The following is a 17,994-nucleotide window of genomic DNA, read 5'->3' as shown; positions in this document are numbered from 1 at the left end:
CGCTCTGCATCCACGCTTCTTGCGCTTTAGCTCATTTGGGATTTGTGGCTTCAGTTGAGGTATTATTTCAGCCTTTCCAATGTTAATCAGCTGCTCCCGATTGTAAACCAGCTTGTTGCCATGGTTACGCATCATAACAAATGCTCAAAAAGTGAAAAAAGCTTAAAAAAATAGCAGTAAAAATCCTCCAAGCTTCACAGCACCAGAAACAGAAAAGTGTCGAAAAAATACGGTTTTTCTTGAGAAACTAGAAGAAAAAATGCCCAAGAAAAGGCAAAACTTACATATCGTCAACAGAGCTACTCCAGCATGCAGCCACCCAGAGCAGCGCAGTTCCAGAAAAAAAAGAACTTTGCTTCATTTAGTCACATATTCAACATTTTGCTATAATTTACCTCAATTTTTATTTTTTTTCTGCTGCAAGACACTGTTCCAAGTTCTCTCTATCATCCACCATTATCCATCCATTCCTTATTTTAGTGGAATTTACTTTCAACATTTTCTTTGTGAAAGCTTACAGCAAAAAGGTGACAAAAAGTCATAAAAGCATTTGATTATATTTATAGTGAGAGGAACAGCAGAGAGCAATAAACACAATTCAGTCACTACATTTAAACTACAGCAAATAAAACAGTTTAGCATGTCACACCTGGATCTTACAGCATAACATCTGGATGTTACAGCATAACATCTGGATGTTACAGCATCACATCTGGATATTAAAGCATCACATCTGGATGTTACATAACCATTGGATGTTCCAGCATAACATCTGGATGTTCTGGCGTCACACCTGGTTGTTACAGCATCACTGCTGGATGTTACAACATCACATCTGGATGTTACATAAACTTTGGACGTTCCAGCATCACATTTGGATGTTCCAGCATCACATCTGGATGCTACATCATATCAGGATGTTACAGGGCCGCATTTGGATGCTACAACATCACATCTAGATATTACAGGTTCACATCTGGATATTACACCATCACAACTGAACGTTACAACATCACATCTGGATGTTACAGCATCACATCTGCATGTTACAACATCTACTCTGGATGTTACATAACCTTTGGAGGTTCTGGCATTGCATCTGGATGCTAATACATCACATCTGGATGTTACAGAGTCACATCTGTCAATGGTCAGAAAATGTTTGGACAAAAAAAATTACAAACTGAAAAAAGTGCAGCTTTTGACTGAACATCTATCACATACTTAAAAATCTAATTTAAGCACTTCCTGTTTTCAGTCAGCAGATTAACATAACATTTCAAGTTTATAGTGTTTAGCAAACAGAACACAGAGACAGCATCCACGGATACAGCGTCCGTGGAGATGAAGTCCAGCAGGTATTTGGGTTTTTAGACACTTTATAGCTGAAGCTTGCAAGTGTTTGAACAACCACTTCATAATCATCATCAATCACATTTCAGCACTAACAGCTGATCAGTTAACTCTTATTCTACACAAGACACAGCCATGCTAACATGCTAACATACATTAGCCGTGATGTCATCAGGCTCATTTGTATCAAATGTAAATAAAAATGTTTTGGCTTCAGGTGAAAACAGAGTCTAAATATTCCTACATCAAACATTTCTAAAACTACATGTCTTTTTAAATAAAGTTCATGCTGAATAAACAGGTCAAAGGCATTCTGGGAAATGTAGTGTGGTGACAATCATTTGTCTGCTTCAAACAAACATATGGACCGCCACCTTGGTTCTGATTGGTCCCAAATGTTTATGTTATAACTGGATTCTAATCAAACTACAGCAGAGAGTCCAGAAACCCAGTTTAAAAATAGGTCCTGTTCTGTTCCAGTTCATCCTTCAGATCAGTGGTTCCCAACCTGGGGTCAGCGACCACTCACACCCATGCCCATCCTACAAAACTGCATCTATTTATCTTCCACTGGAACTACAACAACCCCCACAATTATGTTTGTGCTGAGGTTGGGAGGTTACCAAGTTAATACTTTTATAAATTACGTAAAAATAAAAATCACAATAACAACAAATAATATCATCAAATGTATGTATATGAGGTAAAACTCTACATGGCTAAATAAAGTGTGTGTTTAACATGTTTATGTTTATTTATTTGGCAGACGCTTTTATCCAAAGCGACGTACAATTGTTAACCTACAGGGCATGTTGTGATCTGAGGGGGAAACCGGAGTACCTGGAGGAAACCCACACATGTATGGGGAGAACATGCAACTCCACGCAGAAAGGCCACAGCCGAGTTTCGAACCTGCAACCTTCTTGCTGCGAGGCAACAGTGCTAACAACTGCGCCACCATGCAGCCCATATACTGTGTATATAATGGACAAATCCTCAGGCATGTCACCCGTAGGTTAATGAAGAGCTGCCAAAGGAGCAGATCCCACCACCGCCATCATGGCTGTGTCGTACATTTCTTCAAACCCCAGAAAATACAAACATTGAGCTGTGAGGGTGGGGGCAGATTATTGACACCCATCAATCGTTGAGCTGATGTAGCTACGAGCTAACTGACGCCAACGAAGGTTGGCGGGCACTTTTAGCCAGAAAACCGCGGTTGAGCGACTCTGCTACACTCGGTCTTCTAGGCTACAACACTTTAAGTGTAAGGCCGAAGCTGCTAGCGCTGGCTCATCTGTTATTTGTCTTGGGAAGTTGGAATTTTAACATGGGAGTCAACTGGAACTTGCTCCTTTTTGGTGCTAGCCCCTAGTGGGTGAGGGAGGAACAAACTTTTTTGTCACTTCCTTTTTGGCTTTACTTTGGCAGCCAGAGTTTCCCACTTGGCATTTCCTCACTTAATGTGTGAATGTGGGTAGGAGATTGTGTTGGGTTTCCTTGGCTTGTCTTGGACACAGGCAAAGGGGGGCCTCGAGGGAAAGGTTTGGGAACCACTGCTTTAGATCAGCACAAGAACTGGACCATTTATACCTCAGAACCATATCAGAGTCTCAGGAAATCTTTTCCAGCAGGCTGTTGTGTTTTTTTTTTTCAACACCCAAGTCCATCTAAAAAAACTGCATCTATTTATCTTCCAAAGGAACTACAACAACCCAGAGTCCTCCTGTCCTCTCAGACCGTGGGTCATCCAGACAAAAGGTTCTGGTTCTGCTCCTGTTAAAGCAAGTTGTTTTTTATCCATCTAAAAAGCTAAACCGGTATTCTCAGTTTGATTAAAACTGGATTTGATGCTGGTTCTATGATGGAGCAGGTGTAGCCTCGCCTCTCGCCTGCTCGTCAAGGGTCCCAGCTCCTGAGATCCTGAGCCAGATTAAAAAGGTACAGAAACTAGATGAATCTGGATTGGACCCGTTTTGTTTTCCCCGTAAAGAACCCTGATAACCTTTATTGTGAAAGTTTCTAAACAACTTTGGGTCAGGGTTTGCCGATCCACCAGGTTCTGACCACTAATCTGAGGGGTTCTGCTGCTCTTGCTGGGTTCTGGCTCTATGTTCTGAATGCCCTGTCAGGTCCTGACCCCCTAACCCTGACCCATTTTTAAGGTGGTAGTGGTGGGAGGGAGGGGTCCATCTTCGAGGATTATGTTAGCTTAAGGTCCCCAACAAACAACCAGGAATAAACCACTCACTCAGCAGAATGGATCCAGCCAGGAAAAAGAACAACATAGACACAACAGACTCCTCCCACCTGCCCAAAAACCGTTTTTCTATGCCCCTCCCTTTGTAAAGCTCCACCCACTTCAGACAGTGGATAAAGCTCCAACACACATTGGCACAAACAGGTCACATGGTTCTACTTCCTGTTTCTAACTAACAGCAACATTCAGAAATGAGAAATATTGGTCAGCTGAGATCAGATGTTTGGTCTAAAACAGGAAATGACATCATCACCAATGCCTTTCACCATAAAAGTCCAACAACGAGTTGATGTTTGTCCATCCGTGACATCACGGTGAGGTCAGTCGGTGGGGTTAACTCTCGCTTTCCTCTGGGATGTCCTGCAGATCTGAAGGGTCAGAGATCATGGTTACCATGGTATCCATAACTGATCAAAAACAACATGATTTTCATCAAACTGCTTTCAGAGAGTGGATGACAGGCTGTTTTCTGACCTCTGGGGCTATCAGAACGTGGGGAGATCTTCATCACCTCCTCCTCCTCTTCATTTAATTCTTCAACTCCATCTAATTGGTCGAGTGGATCTTCAGTGGCCAATGGAGCGAGGGGGTGGGGCTCTGGGTCCTTGCTGCTGGACTTCTTGTTGAGCTGCTGGGAGACACACCTGACCTCAGCATCTTTAGGATTGTAATGACTGCAGTTGCTTTACCTGGCTCACCAGACGCACCTGTTCATCCTTGGTGACATCAGCTTTGTTTTTGTTTTTGTTCCTCTTTTTTTTTTGCCAGTTCCTGATCCCTTCTTGTTCAACTCCTCCGCCTTTAGACGCAGCCGTGCCAGCTCTTCCTGCAGAAGCTCCACCTGGCGCTGCAGAAGCACCACCTCCCCACTGGCGTCCAGTCCTGTGTCCCGCGACATCGATCGGCTGAGACGAGGTCCTGGGGCGGAGCCAGAGGTGGTAGAAGAGATGGGTCCAGCACCCACCGCCAATTCCAGAATGGAGTCTTGGCGAATCACAGCAGCCTGGGGGTGGAGTTCAGAGTTCAGTTACACCAGGACACCCCAGATTTAGTCGGATCGAGTGTTCTGGACTAGACCATATGTAAAAATTAAAGTTTTCAGACCTGCAAGGCATGAAGCTGCGTGCTCAGATCGACCAATCGCTGGTGGACTTCCTTTGAGGAGAAGAAACTGATTTTAGTCGACTTGATTCTGCAGAATCTATTTAAAGCTACTGCCAGGACAGCATCAGACGACAGCTGCTGGTGCAGCTCTGGTTTGGTTTGTGGAAATGCAAATCTGATATTAAGATGCTGAAAAAGTTTGGCCTCACAGACTGCTGGAGAGTGAAGCTCTGACCCAAATATCTAGCTGAACCAGGTTTTATCTGGACGAACTGAGTTCTAGAACACAGAACGGCTGAAAACCAATCAGAAAAAGGCAGAATAAACAGCTGTTACCCGGTTCAGGGCTCCTTCCTGAAGCTGGTTGCCGTTTTTATCCTGGAAGATAATAAAAGAGGACACAATGTTGTGATTCTGCTTTGAGTCTAGATTAAACCAGCATGAAAATTTGGATACATTATTTATTTATTTTTTAAATGAGTTATTCTGTTTGATTTTTTTAAATTTTCACAATGTAAAAAAATAAAAAAATAAACACAAATATCAGAGGTGAAAAAAACATTTTAAGAGATTTGTGATAAGTCCTAGTAAGTCACCAATCGATAACAAAACATGTCTGAGAGAAAACGTTACAAACATCTTTCCTTTGCCATCGGATGCTGGAAACACAAACGAACATAGTAACCAAAATGGGTAATTATTTATATAGCGCCTTCTAGAGTCCTAGAACCCCCCAAGGCACTTTACAGTACAATCATTCACACACACAGATGGTAATGAGCTACATCGTAGCCACAGCTGCCCTGGGGCACAATGGCAGGTCCCTCTGACCACCAGCAGGCAAGGAGGGTGAAATAGTGAAATGTCTTGCTCAAGGACACAACAGCTGACATGAACGGAGCCTGAGTTTGAACCGACAACCCACCAGAAGCACAAAGTTCTAACCCCTGAGCCATCACCGCCCCAAACTAACGGTAACACAAACTCAGAAGACCCTAAATGGGATGAAAGTGTGATTTACCTTTGAAGTGCTGTTGTTCAGTTTAAAAGAACCATTGAGAGAACCACAGTCACCATCTGAGAGAGACAGGTGAGAGAGATGAGAGAGACAGGTGAGACAGGTGAGAGAGATGAGAGAGACAGGTGAGAGAGATGAGAGAGACAGGTGAGACAGGTAGAGACCATCAGGTGAGAGGAGGAGTTATCTGTTCGATTTTAAAAGTCTATCAGAGGTGAAAAGGAGGACAGGAAGTATAAAAGTAGATTACAGGTGTCAGGTGACTCACTGCTGATCTCCTGGTTGCCATTGGTTACGGAGAGTTTCTGTGTGCCGGAGCTGGATAACATAGTTGTCAGCTTGTCGACTGAAACTAAAAGTATGAGAAAATTCAGCTGTGTGTCAGTGTGTATTCAGCAGGAGATCCAGAAGACACCTCCTCACCTTCACCAATGGCAGCAAGAAGGAGCTGTTCTGCTTTAGGAGCGTGAGGAGTGTCGGCTCTGAACAGGTTTCTGCAGCAGGAGGTCCTTGTCTCCACACATCTGTCTTCTCCTGATTCTTCTCGTGCTGTCACCTGCATCAGGTCAGAGAACAAGGTGACACGCTCCTGCAGGAGCTCCAGCACCTCCCTGTCCTTCTGCTGAATGTCAGCTGTAGAGAAAAGGAAAGACGAATGAGGAACAGAACCAACATCTGACACCAGATCGCGTTTAGATTCATTTACACAGGACAGACATTTACTAACACGATTTCACCTCCTCCTTACTCCTGCTCCTTCCACCACTACCTCCTGCCTCCTGCTGACCCAGTCACCTCCTCCTTACCCCTTTTGCTTACTGTCACCTCATTCTTTCTCTTGCTGCTCCCTGTCACCTCCTCCTTAATCCTGATCTTCCTGTCACCACCTCTTCCTCCTACTGCTCCATGTCACCTGCAACTTTAAGATAAATAAAATCCTAATCTAGTTATCTTGTCTCTACATGAAAAGACTGATCATATAAACATACCTTTCATTGCTTCTATTGGGTGTTTAAAGTTGTCTTCTTTCAGCCTTTTATTCTCGGCTATTAACGGCTTTATTTGCCTTTGTGCCTTGCTCCAGTTCCTGGATGGCAGCTCGTCATCTGATGACTCCTCATATTCGGTTGGGGACTGCAAGACACAGAAATCAACACCAAAACACACACAACATGTTAGTGTCATGTGTTTCAGACACAAGTAGCATGTTTACAACTACTGCTTGTAAACATTCAAATGTGATAAATTACCTCTAAATCTTTTTGTCTTGCCATCAGATCCTTCTTCAAGTCTTCAATCATTTGGTCTGCAGCCTCTTTTGAAGGACAGGATGCCGTTTAAAATTTTTGCTGCAAAATTTCAGAGTTTATAGTATATGAGCATTGATGCAAATTATAATACATGTGCTAAAAGGAAATATTTAGTACTAGAATACTCAGAGTATAGTGATACAATAACTTTTTAAGTTTTTTTAAATAAAGGTTTCAAAGCAATTCATAGGAATATATGAATATTATCATAACATAGTTTGTAAAAGTGTCACTTATTTAAGGTGTTGTATGCAATTGTACTCAATTAATTTGAGAGCAGTCCATTTCCACATCTTTTAATCAATTAATTTACCTTTTTTGATTGTTGACTCTCTTCCTCATTGTCCATCCACCTGCTGTTGGGCTTTATCTTCCTCTTTCCTCCCCTGTCTTCCTCTCTTTTCCAGATGTCCTCACCCTTTATGAAAGCCTCCCTCTGTTGGCACAGGTCAGTGTAGTTGTCTATGAGAAAAAGATTATTAGTATAATAAACAGACGATGAGTAACTGTCATAAAACATTTCACCCTTTAACCAAACAGAAGCATTGAGGAGCCATAAACATATTTTTTTCTCATTTATAAAATATTGAGCCTACACTTACATATAATAGGTTAAAATTAGGAAAATGTTACAGGGTGTGGGAAATGCAGAGTAAAAGATTTACCACTTTTCTCACACCATCAAACAAGTGAGCATGGTTGACAGAGCTTGGCTGTGAATGCAGTGACGTGCGGTGAGGTTCAGGACTGGGGAGGCACTGGCTGGAGTGGACTGGAGTCAGACTTACAAATACACCATCCCCGAAGCTTCTATTGATAGAATGAGACTAGAGGCGTTCATCTCTGCCTCCAGTCTGATGGCGCAGCGCCTCACAATAGAAACGGGGCTTTGGCGCGTGCGCCCTGCCATGTGCGCAGGAGTGAGAGCAAGGTAGCTAGTTCATCGCCTCCCCTTGGGCTTAAGTATTTGATCAGGAAACGGGTAAATTTCAGCAATTTTGACCATAAACATGTTGAAATCAAACATAAACCAGGCAGTCAGTGGACACATTGATTTCCTACTATATCATTATTGGTCTAAATAGTCACGATGACTGCCTTCCCTACTCATGATAAATGATAAATGACCCGCACTTGTATAGCACCTCTCAGAGTAAGGACTCCAAAGCGCTTTACACTACAGTGTATCATTCATCCATTCACACACACATTCACACACTGATGGTGATGAGCTACAATGTAGCCACAGCTGCCCTAGGGCGCACTGACAGAGGGGAGGCTGCCGAGCACAGGCGCCACCGGTTCCTCCGACCACCACCAGACCACACGTGACTGCATGAATGGAGAGAGTGATGGTTAAAAACATATATAACTTATTTATGTCGTGTGTTACCCTATCAGTTAGTGTGACCGGCCAAAAATGTTTAGGTAACAGACAAGATAACATTTATAAGCTAGGTGTATATCCTGGTTCACAAAACCCACGATAGCCATAACTGTAACTGCCTTCTGTAATCTTGAAAATAACATGTCTGTGTAGCTAAAACAAATATAACTGTAATTTTTTCAGTCTCTTGCCCAGCACTCCCTTGAAAATGAGGTTTTTAATCTCAAAGGGACCTTCCTGGTTAAATAAAGAATAAATAAACAAGGCTAAAATTGATATCATGCATGCACAGACACACACACACACACACACACACACCCACACACACACACACACACACACACACACACACACACACACACACACACACACACACACACACACACACACACACACACACACACACACACTGTCTATAAACAGAACCGCTTTAAGCTTTTTAGTTTTCTACCACTAGTTTTTAAACAAACACGTTTAAAACTTCGTAGTTCTCCCCATTTTCTCTTCCTGTTGAAAAACCACAGCCGGCGCGCAAAGCATGCTGGGATAGCCTTGTTCTGTGAGGATACGTTTTCTGCATGTAAACGAGTACTGTGGTAAAAAATGTGGTAAAGATCTCTGTCTGAAAGTGACCAATCACATTAGGGAAGGCGGCTCCTTGGAACCCGCCCCCCAAAGTGTGAAAAGTGAAACTTGTCCGATAGAGCGGAATTTCTACTCGAGAGCAGAGCAGGCTGCGCGAGCGTGTTTTAACAGTTCCACGCGCGTAGTACCCACACTTACGAGTGACAGGAACAATTGTCTGTGTGTGACTGGATACAATCTGCTCTCGGGTCTTTGTAAACACGTGCAAGGTGCTTTTTCGCACTCGCGGATAGTTTAAAACACGCACGGAGGACATTTGGAGCGCTAGTGGATGGGAACTTGTCCTTTCACGGATGTTTAATTATCCTCTCGTGATTGTGCGTGCTCTCGCGAGACCTTATTGACATAAAATTGACTCCATATAATCCAACTTTAATTGGGTTGTAGCATCACACTTTATAGCGTAGCGACTGCAAATTTAAAGAGCAAGTAACGTCTAAATTACCTTTTTTTCTGATGAACTTTATAAATGAGTGTCTAATAGTGTTTAAATGTGTGTATTCATTATTTTAGCATTTTGGTGCATTTTCTTTAAAAATTAAAAATTCTGCCTAAATACCACAGCATAGCGCCACCTTCAGCTTAAAACATAGAGTTTGAGTCATTTTGAATGTGGCAAGGTGGATGCACAAGGGCCCAGGCGGGATTTGATCCCCAAACTCCTGGGTGAGAGTCATACGCACTAACCAGTCAGCCAAAGGGACATCCGCTTGGCACAGTAGCCAGGGCGCATCATCAATCGGGACATTGTGACAGGACGCTCACACTGTCACATCAATACACTTTAGCCAATGGCTAAAGAGAAAGATACTACGTAAACCAGTAGAGTACTACGTAGCAGCTCTGTGTCAAAGTTATAAAAGCATCGAGCGTCTCGGCCACGCCTTGTGGCGAGCTGGGAGTTGGATTTGCAAGCGAGTGTAGGAGGTTAGCCGTAGTTCAGCGTTAGCATATAGCATTAGCATATCCTAATCTTTAGCATAGCTTTTAGTGTTATACATACTTATTTAGTGTTAGCTTGGCTGTTGGATATTGTAGTTTAGTTAGTGTTTCGCTGTTAGTGTTATTAGGAAAGTAGTTCGGGTTTAGTGTTCCATATCGTGTTAGTATGGTGAGAAGGTGTAGTGTAGTGGGTTCGGTGGCTCTGTGGGGTTGCACTCCTTTCCACTGGACTTAGAAATTAGGCGCCACTGATTGCGCGCAATCCGTGTCTGGAAAACAGTCAGCTCCCGCCTGGTGCTGTAGTTTGCAACCAGCATTTTACCCACGATTCCTTCGCCAACATGATGGAGTTTGAACTGGGTTATTCTGCGTGCCTCCGTTTGAAGAGGGAGGCCGTGCCCACCGTGGCCAATAAGATGTGATGATTCCATATAAATATTAAATATAAACCTGATTGATCTTTGAATGTTTAACCAGAATAGTTTAGGGTTTTTTGCTTGTTCAGGGACCATAAACACACTTCGTGTTAATTCAGGAAGAGTCAAGTATATTGTTAAAAGGGATTTTATTCTTGTCTAAACTAATGATAATACACGACAAGCTATGAATAACGAAGTGATGGAGTGTATATGCAGTGATGTAATGTGAGTTGTAGGCGGTGTGGTGTAAAGTAGATGTGTATCAGAACCTTTGTATCTGAAAGAGATTGTGAACTCTGGGTGTGAAAGAATTTGTTGTCTGCTATAAACTAGAGAGTTGATTATTAATAAAACAACATCAGACGCAATCTGTTGTGTCTACAAACCTTGATCGGAGATCCCCGGTCAGATCCGGAATGTCAGGAAGTCTGGTGGACCTCAAGGCACTGAAGTTCATAGATTAACTGCGGTGCGACCAGTCCGGTCTCGAATTGTCTCCAGGTCACAACAGGCAGAAAGGTTCATTGCGTCTAAAACGGATGTGTTCTCAAGGAGCCATATGGCTGTGTCAGCTGACAGTGTGCCAACCATCGACATATATATACTGGACAATTCGTGTCCACAGGCTCCAATTAAAAGTTTTTGTGCCAAAATGGGAGGTGGCTACCACCGCCATTTTGACTGTGTCACAGGTTCCGTCAAGCCAAGACAATTCCAAAAAAGGGAAAAGAGGTGGAGCTGAGGGTGGGGCTGTAAGGCTGGGATCAAATGACGACACATGATGAACTGAAGCGATGTAGCTACAAGCTAACCCAAAGCTAACGCAGAGGTGGGAGCTAAGCTAACGGAGGTAGCTACCTAGCTACAACCGGAGTTAACTGTGCACAACACCGGAGCTTTTGAGTCAGAGATACGCCGGGCTGACTGCTGGGTAAAACCGGGTGGAACACAGAGGTCTCCCGAGAGCTCCACAAGCCGGCAGCCCGCGCAGCAGAAAGGCGCCGCTGCGATCAGAGATGCGCCAAGCTGACGCTGAGGGGAGGTGACCATTCCAATAGTCGGAATCCAGCTCCACCAACATGTTATATTTCAACCCATTTTCAAAAATGCAGCGTCATGTTAAATGCACTGGGTTTTACCCTATTACATTTAAATGTTATGGTTAAACAGTACATGGTGCTTCCGGTCTGTAACAAGATGGCGCTTGTGCTTGGCTTAGCCGCAGTCACCGTCCACTTTTTCAAACGTTTCTCCACTAACCTCCTCTTTTCCACCTTGCTCCTATCTGTCTGTGTCTGTGAAATCAGGTGTGTTGAAACTGAGTTAAAACCAAAACGTGCTGGATACTATCCCCTAAGCCATGATCAGTCTTTGTTTTCAGGTCATGTGAGAGTTGTTTTTAGACCTACATGTTGCTACTCTTTAGAGAATATTCAAAAAGGAGGTAAACTTACAATTAAATACTCTAAATACTCTTTCTCATAAGTGGATTTACCTGTGTACGGAGGTCAAGGGTCACAGAGCTTAACAAACCAATTCTGAGTTCCAATAATTAGTTCTACAGGTTTTGGAATAAATAAATAAAATGACAACAGTGCCCAAATGTATGGTATGCACCTGCCAAGTTTTGTTTAAACATGTATTGCACACTTTCTGTAAACCTTTGTTTCACTTCTCAAACATCACTCTGTGTTTCCTATATGTTACATTTAACTGAAAATCTCATAACAACCAACGATTTATAGGAAACTCATGAAGATTAACAAGACTGCCCAAACTTTCACACCCAACTGAAGATGGTCTCTCAGTCTAAGACGAATCACTGAAATAAATGACCCTTTGCACGATATTTAGGATCACCTGTAGAGAAGGCAGCTGTCTCCAGGGGCACCCAGTGGGCGTGGTCACACCGGCCAGAAGAATTAGGATGGGGCGTGTAGACTTTTCTCCTCATTAATAACATTAACTTTAAACAGCTGGTTGTGTGTACTTATGTTTTTGTTGACTTATATTTAAGTTTGTTTGATGGTCTGAAACACGAAAGTGTGACAAACATGTAAAATGAACATAAAAAAACAAGAAATCAGGGATTTATTCCACGCTAGTTCCACGTGACCAGTTGAGATGACGTCAGTGTCGAAGCAGCAAAGTTTAATGGCCGAGAGTTTTACGAGTAGTTGTTGCTTTTCCATTTGGTTGTAATCGGTTTCAGGTCCGGACCGGATTAGTCCTACGGGCACCCGGATGACAGGCTCGCTACAAGACGGTAATCAGAATACTTTATCGTCATATGGAGAAGAGCAACAGGATGATTAGTTTTCCCTGCATCTATTACAGCAGATAATAACAGATCTATTAATGAGATTACTTTAATATTCACTTATTGTGTTTAGGTCAGACTGATTCTGACCCAAATGTGCAGCTAAAGTGACTGTAGACGCATTTTATGTTTCAGATTAGGACTAAAATAGGACTATTTTTTGTTGTCAAGCCATCCCATAAATGTGAACATGCGGTCTGGATTTCTAGGCAAGTTGAGGAAAGCAGCAGCGCTGAGCTTCAGGGAAATCAGGACCGAGGCAGAAATCTTCACGGAGTCTGGGACGACTGTGAACAGCGACGTGCGCCCCCCGGTGGTGAGAACACAACAACAGAAGAGAGAGGAACCGGACAGGAGTGGAGGTGTGGATGAGATCAGATGGAGCCAGATAAGCTAATGAAGAGCTTTGACAGTGATGAGGAGATTTTAGATTCTCTGTTTAAGGGGAAGCCAGTGGAGTTGTTGCAGAGCGCGGGTGTTGTGATGGGTGGTTTGTGATAACAACACGTGCTGGTTCTGGAGAGATGTGCTGGGGAGCCCAAAGAGGTGGAGTCAGTCCAGGAAGTGACAAGGTTGTGGACGAGAAGAGAAGATTGCAATGAATAGATGGGTGCAATGACTGGTCGTATTCTTGTCAGTGATTGTTTTTATTTTATTTGTTCATTCCCCTTTGCACAGACATCACGCTGGTTTGTGCCACTCGGACAAAGAGAACTGAGTGGAGTTCTGTTTGTCAGGACCTTAGTTGGATCTGCTGTGGACCAAGACGAGAACAGCTGCTTTAGTGGAGATCTGGACATCTGCAATGGGGGACGCCTTTGGTTTGGTCTACTGTCTGGCTAAGGAGGAGGACTATGAGCAGGTCCTTCAGTAGCTATAGAAGTCTCTCCTCCAGGAGAATGTAGACATTTCTGACTTTCTGATCTTGTGTTTGGGATCCAGGTCATGAAGATCTGCACTTCAAAGGACTACAACGGACTGGACTACCTGCCTGCCTTCTTTCACCGCTGGCTGAAGGAACCTGGACGGATCGTCCTCTTGGCTTGGATGAAAGACAGAGTGGTAAGGACGGGACATAGGTGATGGGTCTAGTAGGCTAGGGTTTCCTCATCTACTGATGAAATCTTGCTTTGACCTGCAGGTGGCGCTGGAATCTGCCTTGCTCGTGGATGGGGGTCAGACGGTTGTGTTTCAGGGTCACAGGGTGGTTTCTGACCTCAGAGGCAGTGGCATCGCTGGCGTCCTCCACAGTCATGTGACCTCCTACGTCCGCAGTCAGTACCCAGAAGTCTGTGCTGTCAGAATGAGCCGAGGAGACCATCCTTCAGAACGAATCCTGTCTAAATACAGACTTGTTGCTAAAGAGGTGAGTCTCAGTCTGCAGGACAACTCAGGTATGGGGTGGTCCAACCAGTCACTCCAATTATCTAGATAGATAGGGACCAGACATCAGAGCACACAAACGCCCCCTAGTGGTTGGTAGTAATACAAACAAATTGTATTTATACTACAGATTTCTTGTACTGCTCCTCCTTCTACAGTATTCATTTTTTCCTCAAATGATACATTTAAACCTTCCGCTAGTTCAGGAATTTCCAGCTCTGCCTTTTGGACTTGATATATTTTACATTTTTTTAAAAAACATTTGTGTCTTTGTGGATCGTTTTCAGTGCGTGAGAATTAAACAGAGTCCTTTATGTGGTGCAGATATTAAGTGTGTTCTTGTAGAGTTGCTGTGATGTAAATGTTTAGATGTGAGATCAGGTCAGAAACAGCTCTGAGAACAGTTCTGCGATCAGGTCAGAAACAGGTCTGAGATCAGATCAGAAACAGGTCTGAGATCAGGTCAGAAACAGATGTGAGATCAGGTCAGAAACAGGTCTGAGATCAGGTCAGATACAGGTCTGAGACTAGGTCAGAAACAGGTCTAAGATCAGGTCAGAAACAGCTCTGAGAACAGGTCTGCGATCAGGTCAGAAACAGGTCTGAGATCAGGTCAGAAACAGCTCTGAGACCAGGTCAGAAACAGGTCTGAGACCAGGTCAGAAACAGGTCTGAGATCAGGTCAGAAACAGGTCTGAGACCAGGTCAGAAACAGATGTGAGATCAGGTCAGAAACAGCTCTAAGAACAGGTCTGTGATCAGGTCAGAAACAGCTCTGAGACCAGGTCAGAAACAGGTCTGAGACCAGGTCAGAAACAGATGTGAGATCAGGTCAGAAACAGCTCTAAGAACAGGTCTGTGATCAGGTCAGAAACAGGTCTGAGATCAGGTCAGAGATAGCTCTGAGACCAGCTCAGAAACAGGTCTGAGACCAAGTCAGAAACAGATGTGAGATCAGGTCGGAAACAGGTCTGAGATCAGATCAGAAACAGGTCTGAGATCAGGTCAGAAACAGGTCTGAGACCAGGTCAGATACAGGTCTGAGATCAGATCAGAAACAGGTCTGAGATCAGGTCAGAAACAGGTCTGAGACCAGGTCAGATACAGGTCTGAGATCAGATCAGAAACACGTCTGAGATCAGGTCAGAGACAGGTCTGAGACCAGGTCAAATACAGCTGTTAAAGAGGTCTGAGACCAGGTCAGAAACAGGTCTGAGACCGGGTCAGATACAGGTCTGAGATCAGATCAGAAACAGGTCTGAGATCAGGTCAGAAACAGGTCTGAGACCAGGTCAAATACAGCTCAGAAAGAGGCCTGAGACCAGGTCAGAAACAGGTCTGTGATCAGGTCAGATACAGGTCTGAGATCAGATCAGAAACAGGTCTGAGATCAGGTCAGAAACAGGTCTGAAACCAGGTCAGATAAAGGTCTGAGACCAGGTCAGACACAGTTCTGAGATCAAATCAGAAACAGGTCTGAGACCATGTCAAATACAGGTCAGAAACAGGCCTGAGACCAGGTCAAATACAGGTCAGAAACAGGCCTGAGACCAGGTCAGAAACAGGTCTGAGACCAGGTCAGATACAGGTCTGAGATCAGATCAGAAACAGGTCTGAGACCATGTCAAATACAGGTCAGAAACAAATCTGTGATCAGGTCAGAAACAGGTCTAAGACCAGGTCAGAAACTGATATGAGATCAGAGCCCCTCCCCCCACTGGTACTTGGACCCACCTGAGTTGATGCTGCAGCGCCCCGTCCCTCGGACGATGCAGAGTGGAGCAAATCCAAACACCAGAGTGATGGACAGAAGAACCACCAGAGCTCCCAGTTTTATCTCCAGAGCCGGAACATCAGCTGGGTTTACCGGCAGTGCCGCTGCTCCCCCGCGGAACTGGAGGGCTGAGGAGGAGCTTCCACCTGCCGCCAGCATCATTCAGCTTCTCCGGACCCCCTCAGTCAGACAGGCTTAAAACATTGGTCCAGACAAGATCAGAATCTGTCAGGAGAAACATGAAACACATAGGCAGAGATCCCAAGGGGACGCACCCATTAACCATACAGATGTCTCCCCAATAATCACGGTAAACAACACATATATATTCAATGACATAGTATTGCCCAATCAAAGCAGAGCACAAACGATCCACATTCAAACGATATCTCTTTAATTGTTGAAAGATTGTGACCACCCCTTAAGGTGAGCGGAAAAGTGAATTGCTGTGGAACCATCGACATATATACATATGTCATATGTATGAGGAACATTAAAAAAAACACAAAAATTGTTGCTTTTCTTAGAACCTCCACATCAGCACTGTGAAAAGCAAAAAGGAAACCATGCTGAAGTTAGTTTTAAGTGACAGATCTCCATCCTGATTCAGGTCCGATCACAGCTAAATCAACAGATTTCATTTATAGTCACCTCAGGATGGTTCGATTAGCCAGATAACTTTCATATTTAATATTAATATTTTCATAGAAAAATTATGTTTTCTTTAAATGCTTCCACATCATGTGACTTTATTTTTAGATGATGTTCTCTCTCTTTATTGTGAAACGTTTACATAGATGTTGTAGTACTGTAGTACTACTGCTGTGGTACTTTATCTTTGTTTATGTAATGGTACATAATGTTGGTTAACATGCTGGAGGCCCACCCTGCAAGAGACATTTTTTTACATATCCCCCAAAAAGATTTGCTTTCTGAAATTTTACAGTAAATCCAGTCTGAGCCTCTGAGGATCCAGTTCAAGGATTCACAGGTTCTTCCTCTAGAGAGAACATCAGGAACTACTCATGAAATCTGGAAAAGCTTAGTTATTTAAAGGATCAGGGAACATGTTTAAACTTGTCCGCCATGACCTCTGATCCCTGACTTTGTTGGGCAGACAGGTGTTCTCGTCATCAGAGCATCTCTGGAGGAGAACCCGGACCAGGACAAGATCTGTGGAATGGATCAGATGGATGTTAACGGGAACTATCTACATTCTGTCAGAGAAACCAGAAGAACCTCTAGATCTGACCCAGAATCTGCACCTGGACCCAAATACAAAGAGCAGCAGAACCAGTTCCATCCAGTAAACCCAGAAGTTTCAAACAAAAACGCTTCAATGAGGACCGATTGATCCACTTTACGCCCAGAATCAGAACCAGGGGATCTTTTAATCTGGAAACTCCTCCGACAAACATCAAGCGAATCGATAAGACACGAGGCCCCTGAGACCCGACGTTGGACCTGAGGCGAGACTTGCCAGGTGAGAAGGACAAGACAAGTGGCCTACCTGCTCCAGCCGCGTCCCGGTGAGTCCTCTTCCCGTTACTGGGAGTTTGTCCGGGAAGTTCTGATTCAGTTCCCATCAGCTGATCCCGCCAGCTGTCACGCGAGCCACAACACCACGCACTTCCTGTCTTCAAACTAAAAGCTTTTCCAAATTTTGTTTTTTTCAGCAAATGAATATTACCTGCAGATGCCTTTTGAAACTTTGTGACACGCATGCACGCGCCAGAAAATTTTATTTCGTGTTCAATTAAAAAGTCGAACACATCTCAGTTCAATTAATAAAATACATCTAAAATAAATTGGTTTATTATTGATCTGACAGAATCACCCAGAATGAACTTACGTAGAATGAATTTTGACTCAGAAAAGTGAAGCTCAACGTGATACGTTAAACAAAATAAATATAATTGTAACTGAATTTATCAAATGAAGACTGATGAGTTGAATGTGTGCTTTTATTTTGGTGGTCACAGGCCTTGTTTCCGGTGTAAGTATGTTTAACTTCTTTCAGCTAAAGCAGGAGTCGTGCTTCATCACATATTTACTTAAGAGTCAAAGGTCAAAGACATG

At 43.6% G+C, this 17,994-nt stretch overlaps 2 protein-coding genes across 9 annotated transcripts; one reads left to right on the top strand and one right to left on the bottom strand.

Moving 5' to 3' along the window:
* Nucleotides 1–545: 545 nt before the first annotated feature.
* On the bottom strand, nucleotides 546–17,835 carry LOC129163429 (rho guanine nucleotide exchange factor 2). Of its 8 annotated transcripts, none has more exons than XM_070551019.1 (13): nucleotides 17,426–17,835; nucleotides 15,876–16,140; nucleotides 7,359–7,507; nucleotides 6,986–7,084; nucleotides 6,725–6,869; nucleotides 6,159–6,368; nucleotides 5,986–6,087; nucleotides 5,739–5,794; nucleotides 5,054–5,095; nucleotides 4,718–4,768; nucleotides 4,321–4,616; nucleotides 4,088–4,244; nucleotides 546–3,981 (listed from the first exon to the last, which is right to left on the bottom strand). In XM_070551019.1, exons 4-12 carry the CDS (start codon nucleotides 7,034–7,036, stop codon nucleotides 4,160–4,162), a joined length of 1,038 nt encoding a protein of 345 aa, XP_070407120.1. In that variant the 5' UTR covers nucleotides 7,037–7,084; nucleotides 7,359–7,507; nucleotides 15,876–16,140; nucleotides 17,426–17,835; the 3' UTR covers nucleotides 546–3,981; nucleotides 4,088–4,159. The 8 variants fall into 8 exon arrangements, with proteins under 8 accessions (XP_070407120.1, XP_070407124.1, XP_070407121.1 ...); XM_070551023.1 differs by having other exon boundaries at nucleotides 7,359–7,481; XM_070551020.1 differs by having other exon boundaries at nucleotides 15,876–16,109.
* On the top strand, nucleotides 13,491–17,271 carry LOC129163490 (histidine N-acetyltransferase). Its single transcript, XM_070551027.1, has 4 exons — nucleotides 13,491–13,620; nucleotides 13,701–13,820; nucleotides 13,900–14,124; nucleotides 17,033–17,271. Exons 1-4 carry the CDS (start codon nucleotides 13,564–13,566, stop codon nucleotides 17,267–17,269), a joined length of 639 nt encoding a protein of 212 aa, XP_070407128.1. The 5' UTR covers nucleotides 13,491–13,563; the 3' UTR covers nucleotides 17,270–17,271.
* Nucleotides 17,836–17,994: the final 159 nt, after the last annotated feature.

The sequence above is a fragment of the Nothobranchius furzeri genome, chromosome 5 (genome assembly GCF_043380555.1).
Source record: "Nothobranchius furzeri strain GRZ-AD chromosome 5, NfurGRZ-RIMD1, whole genome shotgun sequence".
Taxonomy (NCBI): domain Eukaryota; kingdom Metazoa; phylum Chordata; class Actinopteri; order Cyprinodontiformes; family Nothobranchiidae; genus Nothobranchius; species Nothobranchius furzeri.
The sequence above is the reverse complement of the archived record's forward strand: the minus strand, read 5'-3'. Positions and strand labels throughout refer to the sequence as shown.